Source organism: Sprattus sprattus (assembly GCF_963457725.1).
Source record: "Sprattus sprattus genome assembly, chromosome: 12".
Classification (NCBI taxonomy): Eukaryota; Metazoa; Chordata; class Actinopteri; order Clupeiformes; family Clupeidae; genus Sprattus; species Sprattus sprattus.
In genome coordinates this window covers 23,030,797-23,051,557 of record NC_137910.1, presented here as the reverse complement: position 1 = coordinate 23,051,557, position 20,761 = coordinate 23,030,797, and the positions used below count along the sequence as shown (strand labels likewise).

The window sequence follows — 20,761 nt, the reverse complement described above, 5'->3', positions numbered from 1 at the left end:
AAAAAACGTTTCAACAGCAACATTAAAGTAAGCACAGAAGTGGGGATACTAGACGGAAAGGAGAATTTAGGCCAAAGTTTCTCTCATGCCGTGCCATACAGTAAGTGGCACAAATTTAGCCTACCACAATTAATGTCAACTAATGGTTATTATATTAGAATTTCATAGAATTTACCAGCGAAACATATACGAGGTTAAACTCTAGAAGATAAGATATCGGTTGGTGGGTGAAGTTCATAAAGTTAAGTCACGCCATTCACGTCCTCCAAGTCTGGTATAGTCTACTACAAAGTACTAATACAGTTTATTTTCGACAAAAGATGGCGCTGTAGCTAAGGCAAATGATGCGATTCATGTGCTAAACTTGTGAAGGCACTAAAGCGCATTGAAAGCGCAAGTGCATATAGTGGGTACGTAGTTTAAACATTTGTTACACGAAGTTTGACACATGATTTACAAAACTGCTGTAATTTTACTTGCGATGAATTATTTAATCACCATAGTGTATGTTATCATAATATCACTTTATTCTTCCACACACACATAAAATATCACAAAGGAATGCAAAAATACTACATTTTACACGGCTTACAAACACGTAAAGTTCAGAAAAATAAATAAAACAACTGTTTAAGAAATGGTAGACTTACGCACTTTGATTAGTTTTAATAAGTTTAAACACGATTCAAATGTGAATAGTATAATATAATTATATCACTTGTGTTCGTAATAGTCTACTGTATGCTGATACTGATGCTACCACAGAACTGCATACCGACCTTGTGCTTAATGGGGGAATTGAGCCCATGTTCTTAATGGGGGAGTTCTCAAGTAATTGAAAACTTTTCAGTTCATAAAAGGATAAGGCCTACTGAATATTCCATCTAAAGAGACAGCACAGCGAGATATAAACTATACTTAATCAGTCCTTGTATATCCCTTCAAATGTTGAAAGCTATGATCACAGGGAAATCAATGATATCTACAAGGTATCTGCTTTTCAGAGTGACCAACCACATTTCAAACTACCAGGTCCAAGTCAGCCCTCCACTTATGTCAGTCAAATCCACAGCCACTTAACTACATCAGGAAGAAATGCCATCCCTCAGTACTGTGGTGTCTACGTGTCGAGGGTGGTCATCAATGTATTCTCCGTGGTATGGGTGGGGGTGGAATTGGTCTCTGAGGAGGCGGTTGGGTGAGGGTGCGTGTGGGGCTCTGTATGTAGCGCTCATGGAGCTCTGGAATCCTGCAACATACATGCATACATAAAACACAAAAATAAATACAAATGTATTTAGACCCCTTCACGTTTCCCACATTGTGTTATGTTGCAGCGATAACCGTAAATTATTTAAATTAATTTTCCCCCTCGCCAATCCACAGTCAATACCCCATAAATGACAAAACTAAAACAGGATTTTACACATTTTAGCAAGTGTATTAAGAAAGGAAAAACTGAAATGACACAAGGACATACTGTAAGTATTCACACACTTTGGGCTTTATGGAGTGGCCGGATGGAAGCCTCTCCTCAGTGAAAAATACAGGAGTTTGCAAAAACACATCTAAAGGACTCTCAGACTGTGAGAAACAGGATTTACTGGTCTGATGAAACCAAGATTGAAATGTATGGCCTCAATTCGAAATTCGTGTCTGGAGGAAATCAGACACTGTTCATCACCTGCCCAATACCACCCAAACGGTGAAGCATGGTGGTTGCAGTATCATGCTCTAGGGGTGTTTTTTAGCAGAAGCAGAAGAGACTGGGTGACTGGTTTGGGTTGAGGGAAAGAGATGTCCTAAATAAAAACCTGTTCCGGAGCACTCAGGACCTCAGACTGGGCCAAAGGTTCGCCTTCAAACAGGACAATGACCATAAGCAGTCATTTAAACCATTTTAACAATAGCCTGCATCATAACGTGAAAATATGGTCTGAATGCTTTCTGAATATATACAAGTGCATCACATTTATGAAGTACAGGTAAACAAATGTATAGACATTTGCACATTTATGTACACATATTTATGTACATATATTTATGCATATGTCCCATCTGAATGAGGACATACAAATGCACAGCTTGGAAAGCCAATGACCAGAACTGAGAACCACATGCCCGAAGATTAGACAGTAAAACCACATGCCCAAAGACCCTCTAGAATAGGGGTCTCAAACGCAGGCCAATTCTGGCCCCCCAAGCAATTTCATCCGGCCCGCAGGCTCCTCAGAATAATCATTTAAAAAAAAAGGTCCATTGATTTAAATGGGCCACCCCAACGCATTTGCAACGGTTTTGTGCTTCTAATTCACGTCTTTCATATCATTCCACAAGTGCAGTCATTAAACGTAATGGAAACTGAATTGAAGTCAGCAAGTAATGCGTTGCTAAGCAACACCTGGAACTTCAAAGATCTATCTGCGTGAAAATCTATTTTTTCTTTTTCGGAAGTCACGAAATGGCAACAAAATCACTAAAATGGTATTTTGGAAGAATGTCTTCTGTCGTTTAAAAAAAAAATCTGATCCCAATGACCAGACAGGATGCTCATCGGCACCCAGGCAATTTGAGTTTGAGACCACTGCTCTAGAACCACTTGCCAAAAGACCCTCGAGACCCACATGCCCAAAGACCCTCTAGAACCACATGCCCGAAGACTAAAAAACTAAAATCACATGCCCAAAGACCCTCTAGAACGGTGGTCGATTGAAATCGACCTGTCGATCTCGAAGACCTTCCCTGTCGAAAACCTTCCCTGTCAAAAAAAAATAAAAATCGAACATTTTCTAAGGTGTCTTCTGAAATGTTTTCTTACGGACTTCAGAAGAGCAACGTCAGAAAAGATCTCCGCCTGATTCATGGACACCAGCTATTTAAATCCGAGGATGTCTGTAGAGTAGGTGTGAACGTAATCACCAACGATTTCAATAATGTACTTGTTCGAGGGTGTTGTAAGGCCCGACGCGCAGCGGAGGGCTGGCAAACCCTCGAACAAGTACATTATTGACGATACAGTACTGACTCAAGTACCTTATTGCTTTTATAACACGGTTGCGAGCGACATTATAAATATTAAGTAATATTAAATTATAAATAGTAAGCTGCCTTTCAGCACAAAAAAGTTGTAGCCACCAAACATTGTGTATCGCATTTCAGTAGCCTAGAGAAAATAGTCCCCATTTGTGTTGCTATGCAACAGACAAACAGCATTGGGGGCATCAAGTCTGTTAGCCTAGAACCAAACGTTTGTTGATGACTAGCTAGGAGATCGGCATTGATCTCGCACCATTTTATTCATTCACATTGCTCATTTTAAAAAGTTGCCATTAAAATAACAAAAACGACAATGGGACACTTTCAACTTTGTTAATATTTGTTTATATGATTTGGATATCGCCACTAATTGTGCATCCGTGGAAAACGTTTTTTATGTCCCCTTCGTCTCTGATGATCTGATGACCACTGTTGCTCTCTGCTGGTGGCTCGGTGTTGGAAGTGCCTTCTCCAGCAAGCTTGAAATGACAACTAAAGTAATTTGCTATGGAGTAATGATGGGAGCGTTGCTCTCAATCCATTACATAGGGAATGTATTTCACGTATGTGTAGAACCTATTTAGAATGGCTGACCTTACATATAACGGCAGTGAAAAAGCCCAGAGACTCGTTATACTTATTAGCAGCGAGGCTAGCTAGCTACTATGTGTTGCAATGGATTTTTGGTTTAAGCGTTAGCAACAACCTAAAACATAATATTCGAGAGCTTAAGTCAAGACCTACAATACTCTACAACATTAGTGTAGCACATTAACAACTAACCGAGTCAATGTAGACATATAAAAAGTATAAAAAGTCTTCTAGATAGCTTAATTCACAAAATACTTCCCACTAACAGGCTCCCAAGACCAGTGTTGGGCAAGTTACTGAAAATTAGTACTTAGTTAGAGTTACTAGTTACTTCTTTTAAATGTAATTGAATTACTTCACCAGTTACTGTATATCAAAAGTAATTAGTTACTAGGGAAAGTAACTTTTACGTTACTTTTATATCTACGTTTAATGTCATGAATATGAACACTACAGAACAGTCAAATCAAGCAGTAGTACAAAAGTCCCCTTTAACAATTAACTTAATACAAAATAACTGTCTTAGTCATTTAACAGTGTTTTTTTTACTCCATTAGGCCCAATGAAGTAAAAGTGATTGGCTTACAGTAACTACAGTATTAACACCATATAAAAAGTAGGGGGATACAAAATAATCAATTAGTGGTTCAGTTAACCAAATACCCTGAAACACCCACACAGTATTCACAATATGCTAAATATATCATTAGAATAATATCTTTATAATACATCCTACTCGCTGGCATGTAAAATACGACATTGTACTCAAATGCAGTTGGCCAACCCATTTATCTTGTCTCCATAGCCACAACAGGGAATCCCCACCCTGATTAAGGTAGGAACTGTATATAAGTTCCCACTGGTCCCGGTGGCGCTTCTTTCCCCGTTGCACCGACAGGCAAGATAAGCACGAACACCGTAAACAGGTGGTAATTCATTCCACGCGTTTTCTGGTTAAACAATAAATGTTGGAAACCACGATCGGTGTCCTACCCTTCTTTCCATATGCATGCGCGATTCTATACAAGAGCAATTTACATGTGTTAGCGGCCGTGGAGAATGGGAGATAATTGCGGTTGTATATCCTTGTGTGCGTGCGTGATTGTATGCAAGTGCAATGTGTGTGTGTTAGCCGTCCTGGAAAATGGGAGACACAGTTGTGTATACTATGTACAGCCTTGTGCATAGTAACGCGGGTAACGAACTCATTTAAATTTCAGTAACTGTAACTGCGTTACTTGATTTAAAAGAATACTTAGTTACCGGCTCGTTACCGCTAAAAGTAGTGGAATTACAGTAACGCGTTACTTAGTAACGCGTTACTCCCAACACTGCCCAAGACGCCGCCATCTTGGTTCGATTTCGAATATACTGTTATTTTGAGTGCGCACTGATATGGAACGCTCAGGTAAATGTAAACAGGTCGTACAGTACCTTTATCGCTGATTAAAGCACACCCCGGAACTCACTCTCAGAATGCTTGATTTCATCTACCCGTGTTATAATAACTGTTTAAGGTATACTATAAATATAAATAAATACAAAACACTTGGCTTCAAACTACATCTTCAAACCTTTTAACTTTAAACTATGAACAATATATTAACTGTTAAAATCAGTTTAAGTATACTTAAATAAATATAAATAAATACAAAAAAACACTCTGTACACACACTACAGCTTCAAACTTCAATAATTATTTTGCAGAAATATGATCATATTTCCCTTCAGAGTCAGTATTTTTTTGTTTGCATTTATTTCATGAAATTTCACCATTTTCTGATTTGTTTGCTGGCATCTCCGTTTAGTCTTCAGTCTGCGATCTGCCTTTGACTATTGCCTCTTCTTCCCCCTTTACACGCAATTTCTTTGTTGCATTTGCTGCACGTTGCGTTGTTTGAATCTTTTTTGTGCGATACACAGCCACACTTTTACCTTTACCTTTACCTTTGACCGTTTACCTTTCATTTTTTTCTGCTAAATTGATGGCTAGCTCTGTTTGTGCTTGCTATGTGAAAGGCTTCCTGCTCTTCGCTGTCATAATACTGCTGCTATGTAATCACCAATGAGCGTGAGCGACACAGGCCGAAGTTTACAGTGGGAAATGGGGCAGTTTTATATGTGTCCCACGAAATCTGCGTAGCACAACAAAAAAGTATTTATACAGATCGTACTCAGTCAGATCTACGCCACTAATGTTACTGCTCGTTAGCTATCGCTAGTTTTGTACTGTTTTGGAACCAGCCTCCGTGTTTCATGTTGCAGCCTGAAATAATTCCTGTTTATAAGACAACTGTTTATAAGAAAGTTTTGTTCATTGAGCTGCATGATTTGTTGCTGTTATTTATTTCAATCGACATGCCCACAGACTCTCCAGAACCACATGCCCAAATATTCTAGAACCACATGCCCAAAGACTAGAAACTAGAACCACATGCCCAAAGACTAGAAACTAGAACCACATGCCCAAAGACCCTCTAGATTCGAACCACATGCCCAAAGACCCTCTAGAGCCACATGCCCAAAGATTCTAGAACCACATGCCCAAAGACTAGAAACTAGAACCACATGCCCAAAGACTAGAAACTAGAACCACATGCCCAAAGACCCTCTAGATTCGAACCACATGCCCAAAGACTCTCTAGAATGACATGCCCAAAGATTCTAGAACCACATGCCCAAAGACTAGAATCTAGAACCACATGCCCAAAGACTAGAAACTAGAACCACATGCCCAAAGACCCTCTAGAACCACATGCCCAAAGACTAGAAACTAGAACCACATGCCCAAAGACTAGAAACTAGAACCACATGCCCAAAGACTAGAAACTCGAACCACATGCCCAAAGACCCTCTAGAACCACATGCCCAAAGACTCTAGAACCACATGCCCAAAGACTAGAAATTAGAACCACATGCCCAAAGACCCTCTAGAGCCACACGCCCAAAGACTCTACAGAACGACATGCCCAAAGACCTCCAGAACATCATTTCTCCTCTGAAGGTGCTTGAGGTGTTAAAAATCTCCCTACTTTGTGGTTTCATTTTTCACACCTAATTTCGTTAGGTTTCCAGACATCAGCGTATGCAGTTCTATAAATGGTTTGAAGTCAGTGCGGTACCCCTTTCCTGTCACACGATGATGAGTCTCTGTAAGGGACGGTAAAATGGTGTAGATATAATACAGCCAGTCAGAGTATATATCAGAGTATATATCTTAATTTTTTTGAAGATGCGAGGCAGCTTTTGTTTTTCACTTTTAGAGACTGACCTTTTCTCACAGACATATTTCACATGCAACAGCTGTGTATATTCTAAGCTTACATGTTTTGTGTTGCTTGCTTTTTCGCTGTGTTCAAAACAGAGCTTGTGGCTTGGGTTTTTTGTGATCTAGTTCAAGTCACATCTTGCCAAGTGTGATCTTAGATCTCAATCAACCAGCCTCACCCAACCATGAAGTTTCACACAGCTAAGGGATGCACTATTAATATCCCTCAGAGCTGTAGTTGCAGCTTGCTTGAAAATATAAAGTACAGACATGTGTGTGTGTGTGTGTGTGTGTGTGTGTGTGTGTGTGTGTGTGTGTGTTGTTGTTGTGTTTATCAATGTCTGTCGGGATGCCTGTCCAAAGAGAACCTTGCAATGCATGTTCCTTAAATTTGTGTAATCGATTTTCTCCCCTAATGTTGAAGGGAATAACCCATTTAGGACACTGGTTTAACTGAACTGCAAGTCGTGGGTGTACGCCTCCCTACTCTCCCGTAACACAACCTTAATTTCTACTTAAAAGTGAATGAAATTAACTTAACACATCAGGTGTGAAACATTGCAATGCTCGGTCAAGTACAGATAACAAAAAGGCATCATAGGGAAGTAGTAATCATTTGTATGCTGCAGTTGAAATGGTGATGAGCTGATCAGAATTTGAAAGCCATGCATGTTTTTTTTTCACAATGGCTTCCTAAGCGATAACATTAGACTCTTGAGACTGTCTATACATGAAAATAAAATGCTTCATCCTGCTAGTCTCCACACTTGTTCTCAGGTGCTTCAAGCAGCAGTTCCTGTGTGTGGTGAGTTGTGGGTTGTTTGTACAGTTTACTGGAGCCATCCTGTCTCTAGTTTAGTTTCACATCCAAGTCCTCACTTTCAAAGCAGTGGGGGGTGGAGGAGGGTGCTCACCTTTCCGGAATGCGACGGGGGAGTCTAGGCGGTGGAAGCAGGGGGGGGTCGTCACCATATCGGGAGGGTAGTGGAGGGAGGGGGCCTAGATCTGGAACATCCTAGAAGACAGATACAATAAGTTTATGCGTTTATTTGAAAAGGGACCGTGTACATTGTTACATAATAATTTGTTCCCCCTAATGTTGAAGGGAATAACCCATAAAGGACACTGTAGTGTAAGACATGAAAGACAGAGGCCTAGATACATGAATGGTTCAACAGCCTCACTTTGCATTCAGATTTGCAAGCTGTGACGATCAGCTGAAGCAGAACTGCACAGGCACATGAGATTTGAAAGAGGAACATTTTGGTTTCACCTCAAATTCCCCTTCAGTTCCACTGCTGAAGCTGATGTTGCTCAGAGTGCTCAGCCTGTTGCTTTCGCTACCTGTGGGTCACAGCGAACACAATCACAAACACACAATTCCAGTAGGCTGTAGGTGTCTGTCTGGTAAACATATCCTCAAGATCATTCTTCGTCATTAGGTTGCATCCAAAATCCATTATTTCCACCATTATTAAATTGAAAACCCCCAAATGATCTGTTACAGCTCGAAGTAGAACTACTCTCTAGTCTAGACTGACAGACCTACGCACAACCCAAGCCAAAGCCATTCAGGACTCGGGTATTATAAGGGTGTCATTTTGTTAACCTGTAACCCTACTGGCATCTCATTCCACACCGCATACCGGTCAGTCACATGATAGATGTCAACCCACTGCTCGAACAGGAACAAAATAGTTCCCTTTGTTAAATCAACCAGATTGGAATTTAGCTACAAAGTGGTGTGTTTTTTTGTTCACTGGAAATCATGGATGTTGTGTTTTTCAGCTAAATCTTTGCCCATCCCTGCTGTACAACTTGAAGTACTCGAACCATAAAGTGGAGTTTGGTCTACAATGGCATTTCCCGTTAGAAAACATTTAACATCCAAGAAGCAACCATATGATAAAGCTCACTGGAGTTGCTGGAGGTGCTCCCAGTCTGCCAGGTGCCCCTCTGCATGGTGTGGGTCACTGGCGGGGGGGGGGCAGGGGTCCGTGGACTGGGGTCATAGATGGCACACTCTACACTCATGTCCCTGCTCCACTGCAGGTCCCTCTGCATTGGCGACGTGATCTCTAGATCTGACCCAACACAAAACAAAGAAGACATGAAGATGGAGATGATGGATGGTGTTAAGAACATCACGCATCACTCTACTGTCAGGAACCAATTTTTGCGTTTTGAAATATTAAATTTAAATATTAAACTCAGCAAATCATATGTATATATTTTCCTTTTCGAAATAAAGAATACAAAAAAAGAAAGATACATTTTTCCGCACCTTCCAATGATGACCTCCCTTTTTCTTTATGCCGACGAGTGATGCTGTCACGCAACTTCTGAAGATTGTCCTACACCAGAGGAGTACAAAAAATATTATAATTCATCTAAACTACAGCATCATGATCAAGCAGCCTCTAGATGCAGTTGAAACTAGTAGCACGATTCTGGACATGTTAAAATGTTCTTTATTTCTTCATAGAAAAACAGGTATCAAAACTGTAGAAATCTTTTCAGAATATGCCTATAGCAATATCTTAGATCATAAACTATAAATACATCAAATAGAAAATGGAGTTTAGACCACAATGCCAGTTTTCCATTGCAAAACACTTCCTCCAATAAGCAACCACCACTGTATATCACCTGTTGGTACCGGATGGAGCATGATCGTTTGTCCTGCTCAAACTTCCAGGCCTTGAACTCTTGCACGGCCTCATCCACAGTCAGTGACCCCACCTTCACCCTCTCCTGCAGAGCTATGAGCTGTCTCTGACCTGGAGTCTTCATCCCGGCATAGGGATCGTGGGCGCTGCTTAGCAGTCTCTCCCTCTGAGGCTGCACTGCTAACATTTAAATTACATTTAGTCCTTTAGCAGACGCTTTTATCCAAAGCGACTTACAAGGGAGAGAACAATCAAGCTACGAGCAATAGAGACCTAGTGAAACAATAAATACTGTTTTACATAAGAAATAGAAAAAGGTAAGGTAGTAAGATGGACAGGGGGACAGGCTGCATCAATGACTTAAAAAGCAGGGAAGGCGTAAACACAGTTCAATGATCTTATTAAAGACTAGTTTCCCTTTTGGAAAGTAGATGAGGGGGGAAATAAGATTTCCTCTATGACCCTTAGTCTATGGGATGTACAGTATATTTGGTAAGTAGGTGAAATGGATGTGTTATAAAAGCAGAAAAAAACTCCATCATCATGTAACCTTTAAAAATCTCTGCGTATCGTGTCACACTGTGGATAACAGAAGTCTTGAGTACCAAACTGGACTAAATAATGTAATGGCAAACCTTGAGGGGGCACACTCTCTCTGCGATTGCATTGGGAGTAGGTTGACTCTTTCTCAGAAAACACTGCAAGAAGGCAGACCAAAGGCATATCAGTCACAGCAATTTGATTTAGTTGGTGCTGGGACTGTAAAAGCATGTGTGCTTTCACTCCCAAATGTCAAAGCAAAATAGAAAAAACACTCTTGAGTCGTAACATTTTTCACCAATATGTACAGTTCCTTTTCACATATTCATGGTCAAAAAAATGAACAACATTCTGTGTAAATAAACACATCCTGTGTGCTTGGCAGAGTGTTGACAAGTTTTGAATAACTGCAACAGGTGTCACTTTAAACATTTCAGGATCAGTTCAGTCATACTATATACCATGTTCAAAAATATAACTCGGCTAAAACAGCACACATGATACAAACGTGTTCATGAGATATAATGAGAACCTGATCAAATGCATTTTGTGAAAAGCAGACGAAAAACTAAATGTCAGAATTGAAGCCTTTAGCATCCATTATTACACCTTGTTGCTTTAATTTATGTCTTTAGCCTTTTCTTCTTCAATTCATAAATGCAACTGTTGAATAAGCTTTTTACCGATTCTGTTTCTGTCAGTTTAAGGGACTAGTTCGTACCGCGTGAGATGTACGTTTTATTCTCCTGCATCTCCAGCGTCCCCATGGGCCGGGGGATAGGGGCAGGGGGGCGGTTGATGATCTCTGGAAGAGTCAGATCCTCCACCGTGTCATAGATCTGTTCGTTAAAGCAGGTATTGTAGGGGTCCTCTTCCTCTTCCTCTTCATATAAGTCAGTTTCCCCTTCCCCCTCTTTTGGATGATGGCCATCAGTCATGCAGTTCAGGCCCAAAGGCTGCCCTGCTCGCACTTTTTTCAAAGAGATTGATTTCATGTCAGATTTGATGTGGGATGGAGGAGTTCATTTTAAATATTATGAAATATTTGACTATCTGATCCACTGAGAAGCCAGGTTCTCGGCCCTGTGACTCCATGGCTGTGACCTAGAGCAATGTTTTGAGAACCGTTATTGTGTTTGATGTTGAGACAGATTAAGCCACTGTAGTCCTGCGGACTCCCACTGTGACATCTCTGAAATGTGTTTTTCTTCTAGGCTATACAAGTGAAAAAACAACTAGCTGTCCCATGCAGATCTGCGATGATACTTTTTTTTCCCCAGTACATTTTACCTTGGAAAAACTTTCTCAGCAAAGTATCTTCTTGGTTCTGTGATTCTTTTGATGCAGTCTCCATATCTTCATCTTAAAAAAAGGAAATTATTTAAATGGAAAAAAAAAACTTTTAATAAGGCAGACAGTGATTAAACTTAAACTTGAATGGATAAAAAAAATGTTGGGCCACACACAATATCATGTCTCCTTATTAAGTATGCAGTTACCTTATCTTCATGAATATATATATGTTCTTATTTGTATTATATTCTGCCATCGTTATATTCTTCCGTGCATTTAATTGTTTTGCATTTAAATACTGCTAAAGTAAACAATTTTTAATTATGTTTTGTAAGTAGTCTGGGATAAAAGCATTGCCAAATCTATAACCTTACCCCAAAATACATCAGATAGAAAGCTAAGTGGCAGCAGTGATGTTGTTGGTGTGTGCAGGCAAGTCTAATGACTGTTTGCACACTAGTTAGCATGCTAGTTCTAGACAAAAAACTCCATAATGCTTCTGTAATATAAAGTGGGGCCACTTGTTTTGCAAGTGTGAAATAACATATAAGTTAGCTGGACCATTCATATAGCCTTAATACATTCATCATTTATCAATTCTCACAAATGTAAGATCTTCATCCACAAAGCTCGCAACTTGTTATTTTTTGACTGTGGCACTCACATAAGTCTTCAGCGCATTCTCCCAGTTCTCTCATGGACTCATAGATGTCACCCTCGAGAGAATCCATCTCCATCTCCTGAGGTGTCATGCGCTCATACACACTCTCATCCAGTGGCTCAGAAGGAGAATCCTGTACGTCAGTGTTAGTCGTGTCTGCCGTCTCCTATGGGGAAAAAGAATTCAATTACATTTTAAAAATCCCTGGCAAAAGATACAAATAAGAGTAGTGTGCAATTTAATTAACAAATAATTTAGGGTTCAATGCATTCAGAGGTAACATATTTCATCAGGAACAATATATATTTACATCCCTTTTTGCACAAATATGTTTACTCACAACATAGTCATCCATAAATTGTCTGAGGGCAGAGAAGCCATTATTTTCTGCTAGGTTATTGGGGTACTGCCCATGCTTGTTTGCCACACTGTATGCCTGCAAGGCACCTGGACACTGCAGAAGGACTATCATCAGTCTCTTGAGACCGTATTTTGCTGCAAAGTGAAGCAGCGTAGGGAGCTCTCTTTCTCTTTGACCTGTGAAACCACAAAAAATGTTTGTTTTTTTAATTGAAAAGAATATTGACATTTATATGATACATTCAACAACATATCAGGGTTCCCAGTTAGTTGCATTTGTTGACACACAGAAAGATATATTGTAATATTTTAAATACAGAGAAGTGAAATAACATAAAAAATACTTACTAACTGAGACAGGTTCTTGCTCAAGTTGACTAATTCCAAAGACACAGAGCCCATTCGCAGGCAATCGGGACTTGAGAGATTCAGTTAGCAAATTATCAAGTGATTCTGTGGTGTTGCATGTGATATTAAATGCCTACAAAAAACAACACAGGGTTATTGGATTATTCTAAAAACATATTTTTATTCTCCTCTGAGGTTAAATTTCAACTATTGAACAGAGCAGCAGAAAATGTTAGGGTACAAAGACAGTACCTGTACGAATCCCTCTCTGTGAGATATCTACTTCTCTTAACCCTCCACTTCACAAATTATAATATTTATTATTTTATATTAATATATATTCATGAGAAGCCATGAGTTAAGTGTAAACAGAGAAACCGGTACCTGACACATGAACTGTAAAGGATCAGTTGCTTTTTCAAGCTGGCTGTTTATTTCATCCATTGGTGTGTAATATGTCAGGCATTTTGAGCAAATAACAGAATTGTTGCAATACAGGGTGAGTGTCGCCTCTCCTGCCGGCATATCTGAAACAGAAATGGAGAAGACTGATCACTTGAGGCAAGATTTCAAAGACAGCAATGAGCTTTAAAGGTGAAGTCCACGATTCAAATACAATATACTTTTTGAAACAAACTAAAGGGCTCAGACAAAATCTACATCTTGTACCTCATATAAAGTCAATATTTCAAATTCCCTCTTTTCTGTTATGAATCAGGGTTTCTACGTTGCACTTACCGGGTGACAGACCAATGATGGTATACTCATTCACAAACTTTCCTGGAACGCGCTTGCTGGTGTCTTTTCCCGAAAATTCCATCTCAACATTTTCCTGATCGCCCAGCTTATTCAGCATGATGATGTAAACAGTTACATTTTCCTTACAAAATACAGAACAATACACATGTAAAAAGCTGTATCTACAAACATTCATTGATCATTCCCCATCTAGTGATACTTTATTCTTCTATTTGCAGACAATACTCTATGTCTGTTACAGATCAAATCTGTCACAGATGAAACATAGAACAAAAGAAATACATTGTGAAAGAGCAGCTTATGTGGTATTGTGTTGTCTTATTCTCGGTCTGCGTATCTAATTCCAGCTCATTGTGTGCAAGTTATTTGTAGTTTTACAGCCTTGTTGAAGCACACTGCACACGGCATCGTGTGGTGTGTTTGCAGGTGCTCTGGTCAGTGCAAACAACTCTATCATGTCTAAGCTTTACAGTAAAGTAACTAAATACTGTATATGCTTTATGCAAATGTGTGTGTGTGTGTGTGTGTGTGTGTGTGTGAGTGTGTGTGTGTGTGTGTGTGTGTGTGTGTGTGTGTGTGTGTGTGTGTGTGTGTGTGTGTGTGTGTGTGTGTGTGTGTGCATTCATTAACTTGCCAGTTGCAGCAATATACACAACTTGATTTCCATCATCTTTCCTTGGTTGGGTTCAAGGTATTAAAGAACTATGCTGAAAAGTATCCAACTTACTCGCTAAAGGGCCTTCAGACCTGCCTTGCAAATACCAGCAACAGCACAACTCGCACTTCAGTGATACATTTGTCAACACTGGGCAGTACAGCTGAGAATGACAGTTGTTTTTTTTAGCTCTCTACATAGCCATATAACCTAACATAGCCATATAACCTAAAAATATATTTGAGGATGAAATCTGTGTTTCCCTTCAAAATCATACCTTAAACACTGGAAAACAGCATAATGTGACTTTGATTATATATTTCATGATCTGTATCTCATCCATGGTCAAAATACATACCCCACACTGGATTCTTTCTGGCTGCACTGTGACACAGGCCTGGGGGATGAAGCAAGTATCTTTGCTCTTGTCAAGTGGTGAGAGAACGATATCATCTTCATATATGGGGGGTTCAGGCAAAGGGTCTGCGTGCTCTGTGCATGGGGGAGGAAACTCTTCGTTGAGCGGTGGGGGCTCAGGCCAGTACTCTTCCTGAGTTGGCCTAATATCTTTAGAAGCTGAATGAGAAAGACATTCACAACATCAACTTTTCATATGACAATGGCATTTATCGGCAGACAGACAAGCTTGAATGGATCAGCTTCCTCTTTGAGTATTCTCAACCAACTGAAACTGAAAATATTTAGCATTCTTACAGGCCAAAGTACAAACACCTAAATTCTTCGATGTTGGAAAAGTTTTATTTTTTATACAGTTTTTGTTGTTGTTCTAATACTATCATATGAGCTCCCAAATGTAATGTACTATGCAGTTTGTTTTCTGCAAGTATCGCCTCAGTTGATTATCATCTTTTGGCAAACAGCAACAAGAGTAACATGCTTCACGCATCCATGAACTGCTACCCAACACAAAAGCTGCTTCCATTTTTGTTTTCTGTTCCAGGTAAAGAATTCAACGCAGTGGAGGCCCATGCACAAGTCACAATGGGAGACAGAGCATGGCAGAGCTCAGGGCAGATTCGTATAAGTATAAATATACCCTTTGTGAGTGACTTCTCTAACATACGTTGATTACACAGAAAGACCGCTCTACTGCAAGGTAATGGATCTCGATTTGAAAGAAAAATTCGATGTTCTTTTCAAAATCTCCATACAATAAATATGAGTACATGAAACTGCTGGACCACTGAAAAATGCTTATAATCATTGTAGCACCAACACTGCTCTCAAAATGTACTGTTTACCAGAACACTAAAACACTTTGTCATGCCATCAGTAACTATATTCATCAACCTTTTAGTTCAACCAGGTATTTATAACTTCAAGACCAATTAGATTAATATCCACAAACTTTGCAGATGGTATTCGCTCATTACAGAGTGAACCATAAATCAATAGACAAATTCAAAACCTAACATTTAAGGAACAAAATACTTATTATACACGATCAATAAGGAAGGAAACCCTATAATGTGGAAAAACAACATTCCAACATTCCCTTGTGACAGTCAATGAGAATGTCACTGTGTCCTCCACAAAGGGGAATTTACTTCCACCAGGTATTTATAACTTCAAGACCAATTAGATTAATATCCACAAACTTTGCAGATGGTATTCGCTCATTACAGAGTGAACCATAAATCAATAGACAAATTCAAAACCTAACATTTAAGGAACAAAATACTTATTATACACGATCAATAAGGAAGGAAACCCTATAATGTGGAAAAACAACATTCCAACATTCCCTTGTGACAGTCAATGAGAATGTCACTGTGTCCTCCACAAAGGGGAATTTACTTCCACCAGGTATTTATAACTTCAAGACCAATTAGATTAATATCCACAAACTTTGCAGAAGGTATTTGCACATTACAGAGTGTTCCATAAATCAATAGACAAATTTAAAACCTAACATTTAAGGAACAAATTACTTATTATACATGATCGAGAAGGAAGAAAAACCCTATAATGTGGAAAAACAACATTCCAACATTCCCTTGTGACAGTCAATGAGAATGTCACTGTGTCCTCCACAAAGGGGAATTTTGTCGCATAAAATAGGTCTGAAAAAAAAACACAGTAGTCTGACAGTCATTGATTTGTTCTTTTTGAGGAAACCTGGACATTTGTCTTGATTTCAATCTGTGAAGCATTTTATTACATAAAATGGTATATCTCTCAACCAAACCGTCTAGTGTAAACCATCAAATTTCCATACAGTTATAGTACTGTGTGGTGCTATGTGGTGCTTCCAAATGTACTATTTTGACCACAAAAACCTCAAGAATACTATTTCGGGAAGTAGACTTACCATTGGCAATAGACTCCATCACTGTAGAGACATAAAAGCTGGGCTCATCTTCAGCATGGAGCTTCTTCCAGCTGTCCCAGTGCTCAAAGTTATCTGAGCCGACATCATCCTCAGAGACCGCACACAAAAACACCACCACTGTGTGTGGAGGACACAGAAGTTTCTGGAACATTTCATTAACCCCTGGCTCACTCAGAAGGTCCAGGAAGACAGCAGACAGTAAGAGTAAAATGCACTTGCTGTCCGAGAGAGCTCTCAGGTCTAAGTCCTCCTGAGGAGCCTCACTGTCCACTAGGTGCAAGACCACAGAGTTCTTGGGAATGTTGTGCGATGCTTGAAATATGGTTTGCAGATAACTAGCCCATTCTGCAGCTTCACTGGTGTGTAGGATAGCCACCTGACTCATTTTGCAAGATGAGATAATACTACAATCAAATAAACAAACAAACAAACCAATAGATGAATAGAATAGAATGCGTTCAGACCATATATGCTTATCAAATTACCATCCGTCTCAATCATTTGAACCCTCTGTCCAAAGTCCACATATATGACACATATTCAAATATTCGTATTTTTACATTTTTTGCACAGATATAGAATGCAGAAGGAAGGTATTTCCAAGCGTAAAGGCTTTCATTTGCCCAAGTTAGTGTAAATAAGTGCGGTGAGTTCTTTAAAAAATATAATCTTATGTTCAATTTAAAGATATAGAGCCAAAGCATTGTAATCACTCTGAAATTACCACATCTTACATTCCATAGCGAACTGAAATGCCCCTTGAATTACAGAGAAAACTGTGCAAGCGTGATGAATGGGACAGTTGTTTGGACTGATCTGGTGTTCAACAGCAAACAACCATCTACAGATTTACTAAAAGACCTTGGTTTCAGTCGACAGAGCACAAGGTCATTGCACATAATCTACTCTAGAGTTTAACATTAACAATTTGCATTGTAGTTAAGTACAGCAAGTAATTATTTAATATGTGTGTGAGATGTCGGTCTTTGGTCTCAATAATATAAACGTCATACAGTAAGAGACAGTTAAGTGCAAAAAGATTTTCCAGTAGTAAGTTTCACTAGAACTAATTATTAAAAATGTAGGTAACACTTAATTCAAATAGTCCGCCAACAGAGACTTTATAAATGGTTTGTTGAACTCCAATTTCAGTCTTTCTAACGAAATCCAACCCCTAACTCTAATCTTAACCATAAATTCTAGTTAACAGAGTTTCAACAGATAGTTTGTTTGTAATCTGAGCATCTGTAGATAGTCCATCCAAGTGTGACAAAAATGTAATTGGATTAAAAAAATGCTAGCATGACAGAGAGAACAGGAAGAGTGATGGTTAACTTCCTCCTTCAGACCATAGCTGTTTCAACATATTTGTTATGAAGCGCATATCATTTCAGACTAGAAGGCTGCCTTCAATACTTCATGATAAGTCTAATGAGTTATAGCATCCCTATATTGGAGAGGGAAACAATTCAAAAATGCTCAAATACACTAAATACAAAATCCACTTATCAGCCTGAGCACACATCTCATTAGAACATACTCACTCAGTTAAAGGGCCTGGCATCTGATGTTAAAATGTGCGCAGCCTGTGCAACCGCATCAAAACCAGGGCTCTACTGAGGCAAAGCCGTTTTTCAGAGCACTTGTTGCAGTGTGCATCTTTTACTTTAACTGAGGGCTGTTCCCCCACCTCTATTCCACAGTTCAAGAGTGTTAAAAGCAGCAGTTCATTTCCTCATATTGAGTGTGGCGAGCGTCACTTCCTTAAAAGAAACGCCTCTGCACTGCGAAAAAACAGGCCTAACAGAGTAGATCTGAGTGACACCAGAGACCTATGATCAAGACAGTAATGTCGAACGACAAGAAGAGCGCACGCACAATATTATAACATACTAAACTTTTTTAAACTGTGTCTATAGTCGTTACTCACACACGGGGAAAAAAGGTCCTGTAAAATGGGCCTTTGAAAGGGGAGAAGAAGTGTTTACATTTTGAAGAAAAGGCTTTATATTTTCTTTCCATTGACTTCTTTTATAATAGGGTTTGAAAGGTGAAAAGATCAAGCCACCCCAAAAAAACATTCATAATGTAAACAAATATACACCACAGTAACGTACATATTCTGCATGTAGTACATGGACAAACTAAATGTGTTTTAGTATGTCCAGAGGCAACACACTGTTTTTGTAACCTAGTCATCAGTTAGTTGTTCATATTTTACTTGCCAACCGCAGTGACAATTACAGAGTTAGCAACTGTATTGTGCCCCCCGGCAGCAATGAGCTAAAGCCTATTTGAATGACAATGCCCTCAGATGTAAAGACTGCAGAGGGGTTGTCATGTTCAGAGTGGTGGACCCCACAGCGCTGTTTGTGCTGACACGAGCACCTTTTCCATTTCAATGACAATGCTCCTGCCTGTCTGTCCTGCACGTAAAAGGCTCCAGCATGCATGGGATGGCCCTAACCTGTTTCTGCTATCGCAATGGGCAAGGTAAGAGGACTGTGTCACCCCGTGTCAGTGCCTTGCCTTGTGTTTATTATATAAGCAATGTGTCTCAATAGATTGAGTGTAATTCTATCTGTGCCTGTGTGGAAGAAGATACACAACCATTTTTTTTTGTTTTGTTTCTGTATCTATTCAGACAGTGACAGTCAGATAGACCTGTTTCCGGGGGAAAAAATTTCAAGATAGTATCACATTCACCATGCAGTGACCAAAGATTTCTGAAAACGCTGAGCAATAACCAGAAACACAGTTTAAATCTTATGCTTAATGAGTGAGTTGGCACATTGTTATTTCACTGGCTTACTGGAGACACTCATTTCTTAACCAGCACACTTTGAGATACAGAGGGTTGACGTGGGCATTGCTCCCACAAACCCTAGTTGGACAGTGTTGTTTACCGTAAGAACTGCTTCACGTGTCCTCCGGTAACACAGTTGCCTCTGGTTCAGATAATCTTCTACGAGGGCAGGAACTTCGAAGGCCGCCACTATGAGTGCTCCAACGACTGCGCCGACACACACACTCACTTCTCCCGTTGTAACTCCATCCGTGTGGACAGCGGTTGCTGGGTGGCCTACGAGAAGCCCAACTACACTGGCTACCAGTACATGCTGGCCCAGGGCAAGTACCCAAACTACCACCGCTGGGCTGGCTTCAACAACTGCATCCGCTCCTGCCGCATCATCCCCTCTGTAAGAAACACATCACACATCAAAACATGAGTTGGAAACATCAAGAACGCATAAAAATGATTGTTTTGCAAATGTATGTTATATAACGTTTGAGCCACACTGTATATGAAATGTCCTTAAGCATTAAGTCAATAATACTTGATTAGTTGATAAGAGGTTAGCATTAATATGTTGTTACCAGAAGTATTTTAGGGTAGGATTAGTTATATGTCATAACATGTATATAAATGCACTATAATAATTACATTTAATATTAAGTGTGACAATCTTTTTATATTAAATGGGAAAATCACAGGGCATGTAGCATCTGATAACACATGAGACGGCTGTCAAATCTCCACATAACATGCATCACTCAACAGTACAATGGAGCGTTTCGCCTGAAGATCTTCGAGAGGTCCGACTTTGCGGGCAAGATGATGGACCTGAGCGAGGACTGCCCCAACCTGCAGGACTCCTTCCAGATGCGCAGCATCTCTTCCTGCAATGTGGTGGAGGGCTACTGGATCCTCCACGAGCACACCCAATACCGGGGCCGCCAGTACATCCTGCGGCCCGGCACCTACAGCCGCCACATCGACTGGGGCAGCATCACTACCAGCGTGGGCTCCGTACGCCGCGTCACAGAGCTCAAACAGACCCAGTAAAGGTTATCTAAGCTGGTGCCAACCACGCTGGGCTGACGTATACTGATGTAGAGGTTAAAGGATACATGTTTTGCCAGCAGTGTCAATGTCTCAGTAAGAGATGCAGGAACAACGCGACTAACAGGGCGGTTCGTGTATGCTTAACTGTAAATGTATGCTTATTCGACTGATGCGCTATAAGTGCCTGATAAGGCCTTTTACAGCTCTATGTTAAACTGTTGATGTCAGCAGAAAGGATTGTGTTAGTAAGTACTTCAAACTGATCATATCTACAGTGAAAGAGACAATATAACTACTGTTCTGGAGAACACACACTGACACAATGAAGATATATGAAGGTAAAATGATTATCTTTTATAGTCATGTTTTAGATACTTTGTC

General features: G+C 39.8%; 2 protein-coding genes across 2 annotated transcripts; one reads left to right on the top strand and one right to left on the bottom strand.

The window, feature by feature from the left end:
• Positions 1–954: 954 nt before the first annotated feature.
• On the bottom strand, positions 955–18,097 carry pik3ap1 (phosphoinositide-3-kinase adaptor protein 1; the record flags this gene model as incomplete). Its single annotated transcript, XM_080848762.1, has 17 exons — positions 955–1,249; positions 7,810–7,910; positions 8,169–8,239; positions 8,812–8,979; positions 9,180–9,249; positions 9,545–9,744; positions 10,200–10,262; positions 10,826–11,074; positions 11,395–11,466; positions 12,062–12,224; positions 12,399–12,595; positions 12,767–12,899; positions 13,151–13,293; positions 13,505–13,646; positions 14,539–14,756; positions 16,513–16,937; positions 18,078–18,097. 17 exons carry the CDS (start codon positions 18,095–18,097, stop codon positions 1,141–1,143), a joined length of 2,544 nt encoding a protein of 847 aa, XP_080704888.1. The 3' UTR covers positions 955–1,140.
• A 920-nt stretch (positions 18,098–19,017) lies between these two features.
• Positions 19,018–20,380, top strand: LOC308373583 (gamma-crystallin M2-like; the record flags this gene model as incomplete). Its single annotated transcript, XM_080849154.1, has 3 exons — positions 19,018–19,026; positions 19,491–19,733; positions 20,096–20,380. 3 exons carry the CDS (start codon positions 19,018–19,020, stop codon positions 20,378–20,380), a joined length of 537 nt encoding a protein of 178 aa, XP_080705280.1.
• Positions 20,381–20,761: the final 381 nt, after the last annotated feature.